The following is a 14104-nucleotide window of genomic DNA, read 5'->3' on the forward strand; positions in this document are numbered from 1 at the left end:
AGTCCTGGCCATTGAAGCGACCAGTTGTAAAATCCTCTGGCACCATCAACCCGGACTTCCACGGCACGGTGGAGAGCTCGATTGTCTACCCGCGCCGGAGTTGGTGATTTGTACGCCGGGGCTGTTCTAGCAGGGACAGGAAAGCAATTTTATTCACGCGTTGCGCACGGATTGAGGCGATTCCACCTACGTGCCTTCGACGAGATCGGCCAGCCCATGGGGCTGGCCTAACGCCTCGGCTATATTGGACGACATGCATGGCATCCGCGTCAGTAATTTCCACCTCCAGTCGTCGTGCGCTGCAAAGTCCGCTGGCAGTGTCTATACTCATGAGGGCGTCTTGTACAACCCCCTTGCGTGGGTACTAGCCATTGAGATAATTCATTTAGGGCTAACATGGAATGTAAAGAACGAAGTATGGCATTTACTTGAAAATTGATTTGTGGGGTGAAGGTACATTTTATGGCTCAAAGTCAAAAGGCGAACTTGGAAAGTCTGTGGAGTAGACAGTTGGATATAACCTCTGAGATTGATAAGGATCTTCCTCTGGTGATCATCATGTCTGATGGAGCAGCGGAAATTGAGGAAACCCCTGACGATTCCATGCTTGACCAGGCTCGGATTCGGGTGGAATGCCAAGTCTTTCCCCTGGACGATCTCCTGTCACTAAAATCGGTGAAGACGCGTGGAGAAATCCCCGACGATGTTTAAGGCAAAACAGACCGACTCCGACATGCAGGCCACGCCATCATACGGAATTTCTAGATTTCTAGTGAATAGATACTGAGTGGATGGATATACGAATTCGGGAAATATACGAGAGGAGAAGGACTCCGTTGTGGGAACAACGTGTAGGCCCCATTTAACCCCATTTAGCCCCATTTAGCCCCCTGAGGACTTACTTTAACCCCCTGGAGAGGACTTGGAGAGGGACTTTATTGGACAAACGGCAGTTCAGTTCTCCACTCAGAACCGAATGCCAAGACTTTCATTACGTTGCTCGGCCTGGCCCTGGGGATTTTCTTCTCTCTTTGACGTCTCTTGAGCTTCCGTCGGCAGTTTCTTTTATCTTAATTTTAATTTAATAGCTTTTACTCCATATATCCTTTTAATTGCCTAGCGCTGTCGTTTACCCCCCGCTCTTTACTGATCCCACTGACGACGACCGTCTGAATGTTTTCGTGTCTAGCATCGGCTCTTATGTAGTGATCCTCTTTACCCTTCGTTTCCTTTTTGCCTTCGGTTTTTATTCCATTCTGGAAGATATAAATCTTCCTAGCCATTCCTTAAGTTAATCATGATGTTTTGGGCTGCATTACTCCTGTTATCGGGTAATGCCATTGCAGAGCGTCATGACTCGGATTTAATGTCTTTTGTGACGGTGGGTTGAACTTTTGATATTGTTGGAATCGTTTGGTTCTAATGGCCAAATACAGCTCCCTGAGGTCCGAGCTTTAAAATGGGAGGTTGAATACTACGACCGCGAGCGGTTGGCCCCCGGATACTGGTTCGTCGCGCCATACGGGCAGATCTCCCCAGAACAACCCTCCATGAAATATCAGCAATACCAAGTCGGACCCTACATTTACGACGACAGTGGCGTATGTCTTGGTCCCGAAACCCGGTCAAAAAGCACCAGCTGACTCGCCTCTGGTAACAGGTCCTTATATGGGCTGGAGCACCCTTATACGACAATCAGAATGTCTTCGACTTCAAGCCGGTGCACAACATCGATGACGACCCCCATCTGTCCTTCATCGTGGGTTGGGAATACGACAATTCCAAAAAGGGCCACGGCGCCATTGTGAACAGCCATTACGAGGTGGAAAAAGAGGTCCAGGCTCTTAGCGATGTCCATGATTTTAATATGCATGAATTCAACATTATGGACGGAGGAAAGACTGCCCTGGCTTGCACATATCGTCCCCAGGTCGTTAGCATGACTGATTTCGGACGTCCAACGGAAGAGAGTTGGGTCACGGTTGGCGGGTTTGTTGAGGTGGATGTCGAAACCAGCGAGGTTCTAGTCATGTGGGATTCATTAGACCACATTGCGCTGCACGAGTCGAACATGTTCCATGCCTGGGATAACCCAGCCGGAGGATCGCCTGGTTGGGATTACGTACATATCAATGCGGTCGACAAGAATACGGCCGGTGACTACCTGATCTCATTGCGGTTCACCGATACCATTTACTTGATTTCTGGCAAGGATGGAAACATCGTGTGGCGCTTGGGCGGACTGGAAAGCAACTTCGAGCAAGACTTCACCTTCTCCAAGCAGCACGATGTCAAGTTTGTCTCGTCAGACGGCACTCGTCACGTTATCTCATTCCTGAACAATGCCTCCGACGAACGTGGCTACGATGAGAGGATCTCCTCTGTCTTGTTCGTCGAGCTAGACACAGGTGTTACCCCTATGACCGCCAAGGTTATCAAACGAATCAATCGTCCCGATAGTGGTCTCACCCGACTCCGTGGTAGCACTAACCCGCTTCCCAACGGCAACGTTTTTGTCGGATGGAGCGAACGCGGTTACTCCAGCGAGCACGCATCAAACGGCGACCTTCTAATGACCGCTCAGTTTTCATCAGACCGGTACTCAACCTACCGCGCTTACAAGGGCGAGTTCACTGGTCGCCCCACTGCGCCTCCCGACCTAGTGGCATCCGTCTACGGTACCCACGCCGAGGACATGACGACTATCATTCATGTCAGCTGGAACGGCGCGACTGACGTCGTCCAGTGGAAGTTCTACGCACAGGCCTACGACCGCAGCCAGCCCGTGCTCATCGGTACTACCAACAAGACCGACTTCGAGACCATGTTCATCACCGATGGCTATATGGACTTTGTTTCCGCAGAGGCAATCGATGCCGAGGGAAACGTCATGCATACTTCTGCAATCAAGCGCACTGGCATGCCACCCAACTGGAAAGCAGCCGGCTGGGCCGGTGCTGACTCTGGCCCTACTCCTGATGACCCCTCAATCATTGTCGCTGCCAACGATAACACAGAATCGACGCCTTCTGCTGACAGCCCCGGCGATAAAGCGGCCGAATTAGTCAACAACGGTACCTCCACTGGCTCTGGCGACCGCTCAACCTCCAAATACACCGACGCGAAGGAGGTCGCCAAGGCCGTCTACCAGGCCTACGATGTCATCCGCGCAATCGGGGCTCTCCTCATCTTCATCCTTGTAGCGAGCACTTTGGGCGGAGCTGGATTCACCCTCTGGCGACACATCAACGCCCGCAGTAGCGGCCGCTACCAGCACGTCGCCTCTGAGGAAGGTCTCCCCATGGAACAAATACCTCTCGCTTCCAACCAACGGCCTTGAAATTGTGGCTTTTTTTGCCGCTTCCAGTCCTGTATGATTAGCAGTACATCTTGCTTCGTTTCGCATTTGCATTGTTTCGAACCTTTATCCGCAGACTTTACTAAACAAGGCTTGCAAATTTGCACCCCCAAGGACCGCGAAACGAACACACACAAAAAAGAGAGGGTTAGCTGAGGCCATTTGGTATTTACCATTCTGGCTATGATCGTTTCATGCATATCATACCCCCCAGTCTGGCGTTATTTTCATTCCGTTCTTGTCATATATCCTCGGCTGCGCTCGAGTGAACGTTTCTGTATATCTCTAGATTCTTTACATACTGGTTTCCCTTGGGGACTTGGACTGACATCTGTACATTTTTCTTTTTGTTCTGTGTAATATCACAACTTATCCCCCTAGCCCGTTCTTTGTCCATTCTCCACACAGCCACAGCTGGTACATGGTCGTCACTCATTTGCGACCTTTTTTCCCTCAGGGCCAATAGGAAACATAGTAGTGGAGCATAGATTGAAAACAATATTAGATAGGCTCATGCGGAGTACCCCTACGTATACAACTAAACCAAGAGTAGGGTTGATAAAACGAAACAGATGGCGCGGCATGAGGCTGACGACGAATGTTCCTAAATCGGGAGGCCGCGTCATTATTTGCACTGGAGTAGAGACAAAATGAATCGATGTGGCGGGTTTAATTCGCAGGCATTTATCCCAGAATAGGTGAGTCAGGTCTAAATATCAGATTAAATATCTTCTCTGCGAAATAGAAGAGGGAATGGGACTTGGGAATCATTCTCTTGTATAAGAGCTATATAACTAACTAACTAGTTACCATGTCCCCGACGATCACAATTATTTTGATAGAATGACGAATATCTGATAAATAATTCATTTTGTTCTCTTTTCTGATTTTTCATTGGTTTCTCTATTGGATATATTAGCTTCAAAATCACAGTATGAAACTCTGGAGCTGAATATGACATATAATACATTGGATACATATAGAACACGAAAAGTCACAAACTAAAACTTCACAATCTGACCCTCCGCAAACCCAAGACGAGCCAAGGTACCCATTTTAGAACGCGTTCCAACCAACGAATCCTCCATAGCAGGAGGCCCACAAACAAAGACCTTTGCATTGTCATCGGCCTTCACAACATCCCGCAACAGCTCCTCAGTAACATATCCCTTCCTGAAGCCATCACTCTGTCCCTCGGGATGACTAACTGTATAAACATAGTCAAAGCGACCGGGGAAGCGCGTCTTAAAGCTCTCCAGTTCTTCCCGTAGAAGCAAGTCCTTCTCAGTATTGACACCGAAGACGAGGTTGATTTTAGTTTTGTCGGCTGGATTATTGAGGATACCCTGCGCCAGCTGGTAAATTGGTGTAATTCCGGCCCCACCTGCTATGAGGTAGATCTGCTGGGATTGATTCGGTGTCCAGATGTGTCCTTTGAGTGCCGCCGCGAATGTGAGGGTATCTCCTGGAGAAAGGGAGTGGATGTGGCTGCTCGCTTTTCCATCTGGGTATTTCTTGACCATGAGTTCGATATGACCTTGTTGATCTGTGCGGTCTTGTATTAGTCTAACTATCGTTATATCTGGACTTAGGGTTATTGTTCGTACTTAGATCGCTGATGGGTGTATATGGGCGTAGTACGGGAAACCAGCGCCCTTCAGGACGGGATATGGTGAGGAGTGCGGCTATAGCATGTTAGTTATATCATCTCTAATAGGAAGTTGGTTTATAATTCGAGACCCCATACAAGTTAATGACAATCCGCTTGTGGCGTTCTGGTCGGGAAACTCGAAGACGAGGCGTTTCGTGTTGTGGTTGACATCTTGCGTGCTTTGTAGGCGCAAGGTGGTAAATCCAAATCCTGAGAAGACTTTGGGAGGCTCATTTGACTCTGCATTGGCAGTTGATATAAGACGTGATTGGACACAATAAGCTCCAACGCCTAGTACGGTGACGGCCGTGGCCGATTTTGCTGTAATGAACTGGGAGAGAGGGGTTCTGAACATGGTGAACATGGTGAAAACAATTTTTTTTTTTTTTGAATTAACGCAATCAGGCGTACATCAAGCAAGTTAATATAAATATCTTCAATTTAAAGTAGTTCGCTTCTACAACACCGAGTCCGAAACCCGAGCCGAGCTCCGTCCAAAGCCCGCAAAAACCGTAGAAGTCACGGAGCATCAGCGCCGACCCCGACATGAGACATATGATTCATTTAGATCTGCGAGCCTCATATGATGCAGCATTGAATACTCTAAAATAGTATGTACAGAGTAGAGTTCGGCCCTTTCCGGAACCTGGTGCGAAGTATAGGTTACATTATATGTCTTCAGCCTAGATGATGAAACAACCCCATCAATTAAAATCAAGTCGCATTAACTTGGCTATATATTGGGACTTGTGTCAATTTGTTTTGGAATATGTCAAACGGCTTCATAATCTTGAGCAAAACGGCCTCCTCAGCGCCAGCGCCGAGCAAAGTGGAATATCATCATATCTGACAGGCTAACGGCGCATACAAAATAAAGCAAAAGAGAAGATACCAAGTAAAACCAGGTCACCATCTTGTCTCGTCCTTGGCACCCTCATTCCTTCTGAGGAACAGTTTGAGCTTGTTGTACAAAGCTCGCCTTGCCTGTCGTTTCGTTGTAAATATTGAACCCATAGTCGGCAGCATTAGGCGGGGTATATACTAAAAACATTTATCAGTACTCGCTTTCCCCTTTCGATGATGTATGCAACACTTACAGTGAAGAGAGACAGCGACCTGGTCACTACTCGGGTTATGAACGCGATGTAGCCCGATATCATCCGAGATATAAGCGACATCATTCATGGTATGCTTCGTATCAGACTTGATTTCCAACGGGCGATGAATATCAGAGTCCTGATCAGGGACCTTGTAGATGGTCTCTTGTAGCGTTCCAGCTAATACTTTCATGATGCAGTGTGCATTGGCGTGGTCGTGGACGGGGGAGCCTTTCCCGGGGTTCCATACGAGAAGGAGCTGGGAAACGGTTAATCTCTAATTCTCGGGCTGCAATGTTGACAGAACTAGCTAGGATTGGAATGAAAACTCACGATATTTGCTTTTTGGTTAATGTTTTCGATAGCATTACGGGTGTAATTCTTGCTGGTGTCGTTGTAGAAAAAGCGGGCCCAGTCGTTCGGATCAGAGATGTACTTCTGGGCCAGCGAGATCAGGTATTCGTTGTCCACGTCTGCTGAGGAAATACCACCGCTCTTGCCTAGGTAGTTCTTGATATCTTGTATGAGATCATCTAGACTATACTGGGGGTTGTAGTGCTTGTTGCCTAGTGATCGGCTGGTGCCAAGCGGGAGTAGGGGAACGACAGCGGGCATATTGTGGATGGAAGTTTGGGTGATGTTGAAAGGAGATATTATTCTTGGAAGGCAATGAGAGCTTCAAAAGAGGATCCACAAGACGAGTTATATCTCGGGAATCAATTCGTATCTGCTTCCCCTGGATTCTCCCCCGTGCGAGCTCAATCACAAGAATGGAATCTCAATCGCCGATTGATCCCATGCCTTGCGTTCCAGCGCCCCCCAGACCGATTACAGTCTCGCCTGATAGTACCAAGAGGCCTGAACATGTATTTATTGACGAGTAATGTATGTATATTATATCATAATATGTTAAATAGAAAAAAAGAAGGTGTTGAGAATGCTAGAATCTCGCATTACAACCCTTAGTTGACTAGTATTCCCCAACATGAATTGAGTACAACTTGAAACAATCAACATTTTCAAGATTTTTTGCACTCGTCTTTCCAGTTTTCGAACCATTTCCTTAGTTTCTCTCAATGGTCAAATTCCGCTCCAAACCCGGCCGAGGAGATAAAATCAACACATATAACGCCATAACCAGAACATCAAACGCAATAATGCAGCTGCGGTTCAACCACCTAGTACCCGACTCTCGTGTGATTCATGATGTAAGAGTTATTAGTACTAGTAGTCCAGCATATGTATACAACAACACTAGCGCGAGTTTGTAGATCAACGCATCGGCGAACAAATTAAGCATGAAGCAGATCCCTATGTCATCAACCACGTATATAACCACACAGACGGTTGTCATGGTTATCGCCGGATATTCAATCGAGACAGAATGAAGGAAATAGTCGGTGAGTATTCCAGCCTTATCTCCCGATGTATAGTTTGAATGAAAAGCATATGGGATTATACTTGTATGAGATTATACTCCGTACTATCGGACTTCTTACTATAAACGAACATGAACTTTTCTCGGGTATAACACCGGACAGAATATGTAATACATTCAATTGATATTATTTACAACACTGATGTTACTTGGAGAAACCTATCTTTAATCTTCACAAGAAATGCCCGTTGTGGTACAAGATATTGGTACGATGCGTGGCTGAATGAAACACCGGGAGAGTCCAACGGGCCAATCAAAGGTCGGATCGATGGCTCCGTCGGCGACTCAAAAAAAATAAAACACGCAATCGGCGTTTGACATATCTGCGACATCCTCTAAGAATGCATGTTTGGACCCCTATCATTGTTACCTATCGTTGGATGAGACCTAATATAAATAGAATAAACACCTTGCTGCATGACAAGTCCAGCTGATGTTTACCCCAAAAACCGTTAGGTAAAAATGACATCGGGCGTAATAAGTTCTTTGTTCTTTTTTTTTCTTCTTTGAAAAGTATATTGAATTACTACACTCGCTCCCGGGTATAACCGATCTAATTTATATCAAAGTCAGGAATAGCGCTGAAAAACGAAGCATTGTAACAAGTTGGATCGATGAATTGCGGGGAAAACTCCGGCGGCATGAAATCATGCCCGTCTGGCATAATTATGGCGGGATTGGCATTGGAGCTGTGTCCTTCTTGGTCACTAGGGGTTGTGGCTGCCGGGGTGAATCGATGTAGTGGTTCCGAATTCCATTTTTCCATCGAATCCGACAAGACTTCCGCCGCAGAGGACCGAATAGCATGGTATAGGGACTCGGCTAGTTTCCATGTCCGCTGGGTGCTCTTGAGACATCCTAGAATGAGTGTGACACGGTTGCAGTGATGGTCGAAACACTCCTCGGAATGGCTGGTGGACGTGGCGAGCTGGATGAGTCCACAGAGGGTCAAGGCGGGGATGATGAAGGGGGTGTGCTTGGAGATGTTTGGACAAACAGATATGGAATCTGAAATTCGCCTCGAAGCCTCTGTGGCTTTGATGCTGTGAACTAGACGGGTGAATGTTGATGAGAGCTGGCCAGTTAGACCAGGCCAGAAGCGATCATCTGGTTGGGACTGGGACAATACAGATGGAAGGTCGCTTCGGGGTAAGTGTAGGAGCATGGCGGCGTAGGCTATTGTCAAATGCGCTTGAAACATCATTTCGTCGACGTTGCCGTATGAATCAACAATGTCGAGCTTTTTGGGCGGTAGGTGGTTGATCCAGCTCACTAGCGCATTTTCGACAGCTTGGAGGTGATCGCGATGACAGTCGCGTAGTCGGTTCAGGACAAGAACTCGGCATAATATTGTTGTGGCCTCGATGCGGTAGCTGAATGACGAAAAGACAGTATCCTCTGCCGCGAGTATCCTCCGCTTAAACTCGATCATCATACGTGGTTTTGGGATATCACCCGCACAATTATACGTTGACTCTTCACAGGGTAAGGCCACCTCCGGTGACACTGTGCTACACCGAAATGTGGTGGTTTTAAGCGGGACTGCCATGAAGATATCGGTGACGTAGAGTTCCCACCAGGTTCGTCTCATGCTTTCTGCTTCAAGAGATCTTTCGGGGTTCGTGGATGAAGCAAATGACCAACGGTTCATGCCAAGCTCCAAAGCAATATCAATGCTATGAGAGAGGGCATCTTGTGCCTCAGTCCATTCATCGCGAGCATACAGGGCAATGGAATATAATAGCCAAGCTTGGACCATGGAAGCCGACCGATCAGGGTTTGTCCTCAGCTCAGCAACGACTTGTTCCTTGTATGGTTGACTCGGAACAGACGCAATATAATGAGAGCCCACAAAATGCACAGCTAGCTGTAAGAAGTGAGGGTAATTGTGGTCATGATACAAGGAGCTGGGCACCAAGATCGGATGGGCGACGTGGAAATTTTCATAGTACAACCGAGGCAGGCGCTCATCATGGAGCGACAGTTTTCTTGCTGGTTCCACAGTTTGCTGAACAGGAACATTTCCCGAAAGCATCACTGGCCAAGAGACCGGCTCAGTGGGAATATCGAGTTCTGTCTGCCTACCTGCCTGCGCCGAAGGATGTTCTGGTGTGGTCTGTGCAGGGGCTATTGGCAGAACAGGGACCGTAGATTGATATCGAGTCTAGAATTAATTTAGCAAAGAACTACAAATAATAAATAGGAGAACTGACGTTAACATGGGTTTGCGAGTGGCGTTGATATGGACTCTCAAGTCGTGATTTCCTGCGTCCGCCCCGACGGGAGGGTAGATATTGACAGAGTAATCCATTTTGGACACATCGTGAACATGATGGTTTACTAGCGTCACATTTGAGATGTTGTTTTCTGCACTCGGTACAAGCCAGTGAGGCTAGACCAGTTGTTTTCGTTGATCTTGCCGGAGTCATGCTAAGAAATGATAGAATGTAAGGTTGACGTTTCAATCCCCGGGGGCTATCGGCGTTTGGCGGGCGGTCGGCCAAGGCATTCCGACAAGTTCCAAATCAAAGGAAAAAATCGGATTGATTTAGAGTGTTTATTTAAGTATTAGAACTGTTCACCCAAAGCTAACGTGGAATAGATAGAAATATGGACAGACTGACAAATGTATAGAATCACTTGCTGACCTCGGGAGGTCTACGACTTCTCCAGGGCTGAGGGTAATGATTACATAAGCTAGATGACTGAGCCCCACCTCCAGCCCTGGACCTTCACAACGCGCATACAAACGCAATGCAATCTCGAGGGGAACGGACGTTCAAATTAGAGTACCCGACCCTGAATGTGTACAGTTTCATACAATGTCACATTTTGAGTTACTCAAGGAATGCGAGGGATATGGAAGGAAGTAGAGCTAGGAATCTCCCCCTGTTAACCAAGGGTCTTGCAGAAGCTCCTTAGCAGTTGCTCTCTCTTCCGGAATCCAGGTCAATGTCCTCCGAATGAATTTAAGAAAGCCTAATTTTTCTTTCAAGCGACATTCAAGAGCTTCCATTGTCCGAGCTTCCGGTATGGGTGCAAGACCCAGCCATCTCCCTAAAGCGATAGAGATTAGTATGGAACGTGAAGCCGTAGTCGTACAGTTGAGTACATCCGCAGTCCAGGGCGCTGTGCATACCTTCGTCATCCCAGAAGTCTGCTCTTCTCTCAGGGTTTTTAGCGAGAAATTCCACAGGAGGAGGCCCCAATGCTGCGATAAGCTGGGCCAAATGAGCAGCATCATAAAGATCGCCATCATCGTCACGTGCAGTAAACAGTCTTTTTGGCTCCAGAAGGTCCCACGCCTTCTCACAGAGTTGGAATTATTTCCTGGGCACAGTGGCATGAATACAGCGGATGAATACACTTACCGTGAGGCCAACGCTCCATATATCGACTGGATAGCTCCAGCCTACATAAAGTAACGTTTCAGGGGCACGGTATTCCAATGGCATAATATCACCACCGTGCGGTCCAGGACCAATTCTGGCTTCGCCGAAGTCGGATAACAGCATTGGACCTCCCTTGGGTCGCATCAGGCGGGAGAGATAGATTGTCCGGGTAGGAGACACTTGTTTACGGGGAACTGGGGCGGTATGTTCTTTCTCTTCAATGGACTGAAAAATGGAGTTTTCAAAAACACCAAGGAGCAGATTTCCGGGGTGGATATCTAGGTTAGATTAGAGTGGCGGTTAGTGTCGAGCTCCAGAGGATTGTTGATAGAACAGATACCCGTATGGACAATCTCCCCATATGTATGTAAGAAATCAAGAGCCTTCAAAAGCTCAACAATAGCACCCCTGACTAAATCTTCGTCAAATCCTTCCGGGCGGAATAAAACTTTCATGTCGCGAAGGCTCATTTGTGCAGGTTCAAAGACAAGGACAATATGGTCGCCATTAGAACCATTAACAACAAATGAATCCAACAGTCTGCGCACGTTGCCTCGTCCTTCATGTGAACTGTCTGTCATACGACTGGCGATATGGTGGTATGATGGCAGCTCACGGTGAACTAATGACGTACATACATAAACCTTCATCGCAACGTACTGGTGTGCTCTGTACAAATTAGTCCGGCTATACAACATTGGAGTGTTATAGAGCATGCCTTAAGTCTCGAGCCAACCAGGTGGTAGATGAGGTCCCAAAGCCAAGCTTTGCAATTACTTGATAGCGATCATTGAAGACCTCACCTAGATGAACGGGATAAAACCGGTCTTCTTTGTAATCAGGCAGTTCTTCCTCTTCCACCAGCTGTCCAGCCTCAATAGGTTTGTAACCACTAGTGGGAAAAGCCCGGGGGGGTTCTGGAGCGCTTGGTATTGAAGTCTTATTCAGTGATCTCGATGCGAACTCTCTTAGCGAAGAAGTGATTCCAGACCACGATGATGACATTCTAATTCGTGGGACGAGAGGATCTCGGATTTTTGGATATGTGCGAATGCGACCCAGTTGACAGTGAGATATAAGGGCCAGAGTTCCCTTTATAGTGTTAACCATCTTTGGGAGGAAATTAGTCAAGTGAAAGTAGAGCTAGTGTCCTGTACTTACCTTGGGGAATTATTAACGTCGCGACAAGGCAAGCTGCGTCATTTCCGGTTTCCAATTTCGTCGTGCTCAAAACAAAGGTAGACCCACATAAGATTCATGATTGGTCATCTATGCCTACAATGTAAGCCAATCACAATAGTTACCTACCTATAGGTAAGGTTGCTTACCCCGCAACACATCATTTAGTTCTGCGGGAAGTCTATAAGACAGGCGTACGTACACCCTTCGTTCATTCAACAGAATAAAACCACGTCTAATTATAGTCCGCCCCTTTCTATAAGTATAAATCTTTCGTCTAACGCAAAGGATATAGCAAGCTGTGAAGCTACGTAGGAAGTTCATGAATAACATGGTAGTCAATTGTGAGCCAAGAGACTGCTTGTACTATTCGTAGAACTGGGTTTGAGGATTGCCGAGAAAAAGTATCCTTCATGGGATCGTATGCGTGGTTCACTTCTACTTAGGCCCCTTGCCTTTTCCTGCACGGCTCTCGGCGAGCTTGTACGTCCCATTCTCATGAACATGACCGCTTAGAAGCCGAGTGCCATTTTGGCTGTAGAATGCGATCGTAAGGACGTCGTCGGGGTCCGAAGGGTCTTTGGAGGACTTATGAGCCATTTCTCCCCTGTGATATTTGTTAAAAATAAATAAAAATTCATATCCTATGTGTCTTGGGTATCATACTGAATCTCGTATCCAGCTGCAGTGTTATACTGTTGATGGTTAGCAGACATGACTATAAGAAATATTTCGTGCACTTACTTTTGACTCCACATCATCATTTATTTTAGCCACTGATGAGACCCATTAGTCACCTTTGGGCCCATTGACAGATCGAACATCCTCCAAAGTAACTTTGCCAACGAGTTTGAGGAGTTTTCGACCAGCACTAGAGGAGAAGTTGCGAATGTTTTGTAGGGACATTGCAATAAGACTTTGTATACGCAGATGTCAAGTCAGGAAAGCGTGTCAATCGAAAATTCAATATACAGCTCCTATCAGCTATTTATATTGCAATAATTTCTTCACGTGTATGACCGGGCGCTTACTTGCTTTATGATAACCAGTTATGTAGTCAATCACTGGCTAGTCTCAAATAGTCAAGTCCATCACATTTTGTCAGGGCACCGGCCTCGCACGCGAGAAGCTGTTGAGAATTGTTTATTGGGTGGCTTAGTTATTAAAGGATGAAGATCCCTACGTGTAAGAGAATTTCTCAAGGTCCTAGACTAGCAACAGTTGCTAGCGATAGAACAGAGACACTTGAAAGTTCTGTACAATTGTTAGGACCCAACTCATCGATACTGTGAAAGATTCAAAGAGGTGTGGGATAGTCCAATAATCTCAAATTATGATACTAGTTGCCTCCTGCAGCTAATACTGCATTCCTTTCGGCCTCCAAATGCATGGACAAGTTTCCGGTCCCGTTTCTGGCCTGTCAAGGGCGAAGGTCTCCCCGATCTCTGCTCTAATTTTGTCCGATATAGCAGCGCGACACTACATTGAAGACAGTCAGCATAATCGCCAGAGAGCTGGTCGCTCTCATTGTACACAATATCTTTTACACCCTAACTATAATCAATTGCGGAGAATTCTCAGGTGCCCATGCAACGCACTGGTACGTAGACCAATCCTGCACTCCTCTATTCAGGTGGTGTTACCCAATCAAATCAATTTTCTTGCCGCCGATTGAAAGGCAGACCCCCTCCCAGCAGACTAGACTAAGCCTCTTTCTGAATAGGTTTTCTGTACAGAAGGTTCATCGTCCGAGGGCTCCGTACGCCCTGCTGGGCAAAAATATCCCAGCCCGTTCTGAATAACAGAAATTCAAAATGGCTCAATAAGCATTGCGCTAATGAGCCACAATATGGTCTTCCCCTCTCTGGACAATAGAGGAGAGGACGATGGAGAAACGAAAAGCCAAATAGATTAAATGACTCGTAGCGGTGGGCTGCGGCGGGGAGGATCGAAGAGGTTGGGATGTGGCTTCATATGGAAGGAATACGT

At 46.9% G+C, this 14104-nt stretch overlaps 6 protein-coding genes across 6 annotated transcripts; 1 reads left to right on the forward strand and 5 right to left on the reverse strand.

Annotated features, from left to right (window-relative positions):
• Window positions 1-1297: 1297 nt before the first annotated feature.
• N7516_003330 (uncharacterized protein) lies at window positions 1298-3340 on the forward strand (the record flags this gene model as incomplete). Its single annotated transcript, XM_057216050.1, has 3 exons — window positions 1298-1381; window positions 1437-1601; window positions 1661-3340. The coding sequence occupies 3 exons, from the start codon at window positions 1298-1300 to the stop codon at window positions 3338-3340; spliced, it is 1929 nt and encodes a 642-aa protein (XP_057077933.1).
• A 1019-nt stretch (window positions 3341-4359) lies between these two features.
• Window positions 4360-5373, reverse strand: N7516_003331 (cytochrome b5 reductase family protein; the record flags this gene model as incomplete). Its single annotated transcript, XM_057216051.1, has 3 exons — window positions 4360-4904; window positions 4966-5043; window positions 5106-5373. 3 exons carry the CDS (start codon window positions 5371-5373, stop codon window positions 4360-4362), a joined length of 891 nt encoding a protein of 296 aa, XP_057077934.1.
• Window positions 5374-5943: 570 nt separating this feature from the next.
• Window positions 5944-6721, reverse strand: N7516_003332 (uncharacterized protein; the record flags this gene model as incomplete). Its single annotated transcript, XM_057216052.1, has 3 exons — window positions 5944-6050; window positions 6107-6365; window positions 6440-6721. The coding sequence occupies 3 exons, from the start codon at window positions 6719-6721 to the stop codon at window positions 5944-5946; spliced, it is 648 nt and encodes a 215-aa protein (XP_057077935.1).
• A 1376-nt stretch (window positions 6722-8097) lies between these two features.
• N7516_003333 (fungal specific transcription factor domain-containing protein) lies at window positions 8098-9579 on the reverse strand (the record flags this gene model as incomplete). The annotated part of the gene is made up of 1 exon (XM_057216053.1): window positions 8098-9579. One exon carries the CDS (start codon window positions 9577-9579, stop codon window positions 8098-8100), a length of 1482 nt encoding a protein of 493 aa, XP_057077936.1.
• Window positions 9580-10419: 840 nt separating this feature from the next.
• On the reverse strand, window positions 10420-11517 carry N7516_003334 (uncharacterized protein; the record flags this gene model as incomplete). The annotated part of the gene is made up of 4 exons (XM_057216054.1): window positions 10420-10601; window positions 10684-10765; window positions 10916-11214; window positions 11277-11517. 4 exons carry the CDS (start codon window positions 11515-11517, stop codon window positions 10420-10422), a joined length of 804 nt encoding a protein of 267 aa, XP_057077937.1.
• Window positions 11518-12553: 1036 nt separating this feature from the next.
• Window positions 12554-13021, reverse strand: N7516_003335 (uncharacterized protein; the record flags this gene model as incomplete). Its single annotated transcript, XM_057216055.1, has 3 exons — window positions 12554-12722; window positions 12782-12833; window positions 12913-13021. 3 exons carry the CDS (start codon window positions 13019-13021, stop codon window positions 12554-12556), a joined length of 330 nt encoding a protein of 109 aa, XP_057077938.1.
• Window positions 13022-14104: the final 1083 nt, after the last annotated feature.

Source organism: Penicillium verrucosum (genome assembly GCF_028828655.1).
Source record: "Penicillium verrucosum strain IBT 35672 chromosome Unknown utg000001l_segment0_segment0, whole genome shotgun sequence".
NCBI lineage: Eukaryota > Fungi > Ascomycota > Eurotiomycetes > Eurotiales > Aspergillaceae > Penicillium > Penicillium verrucosum.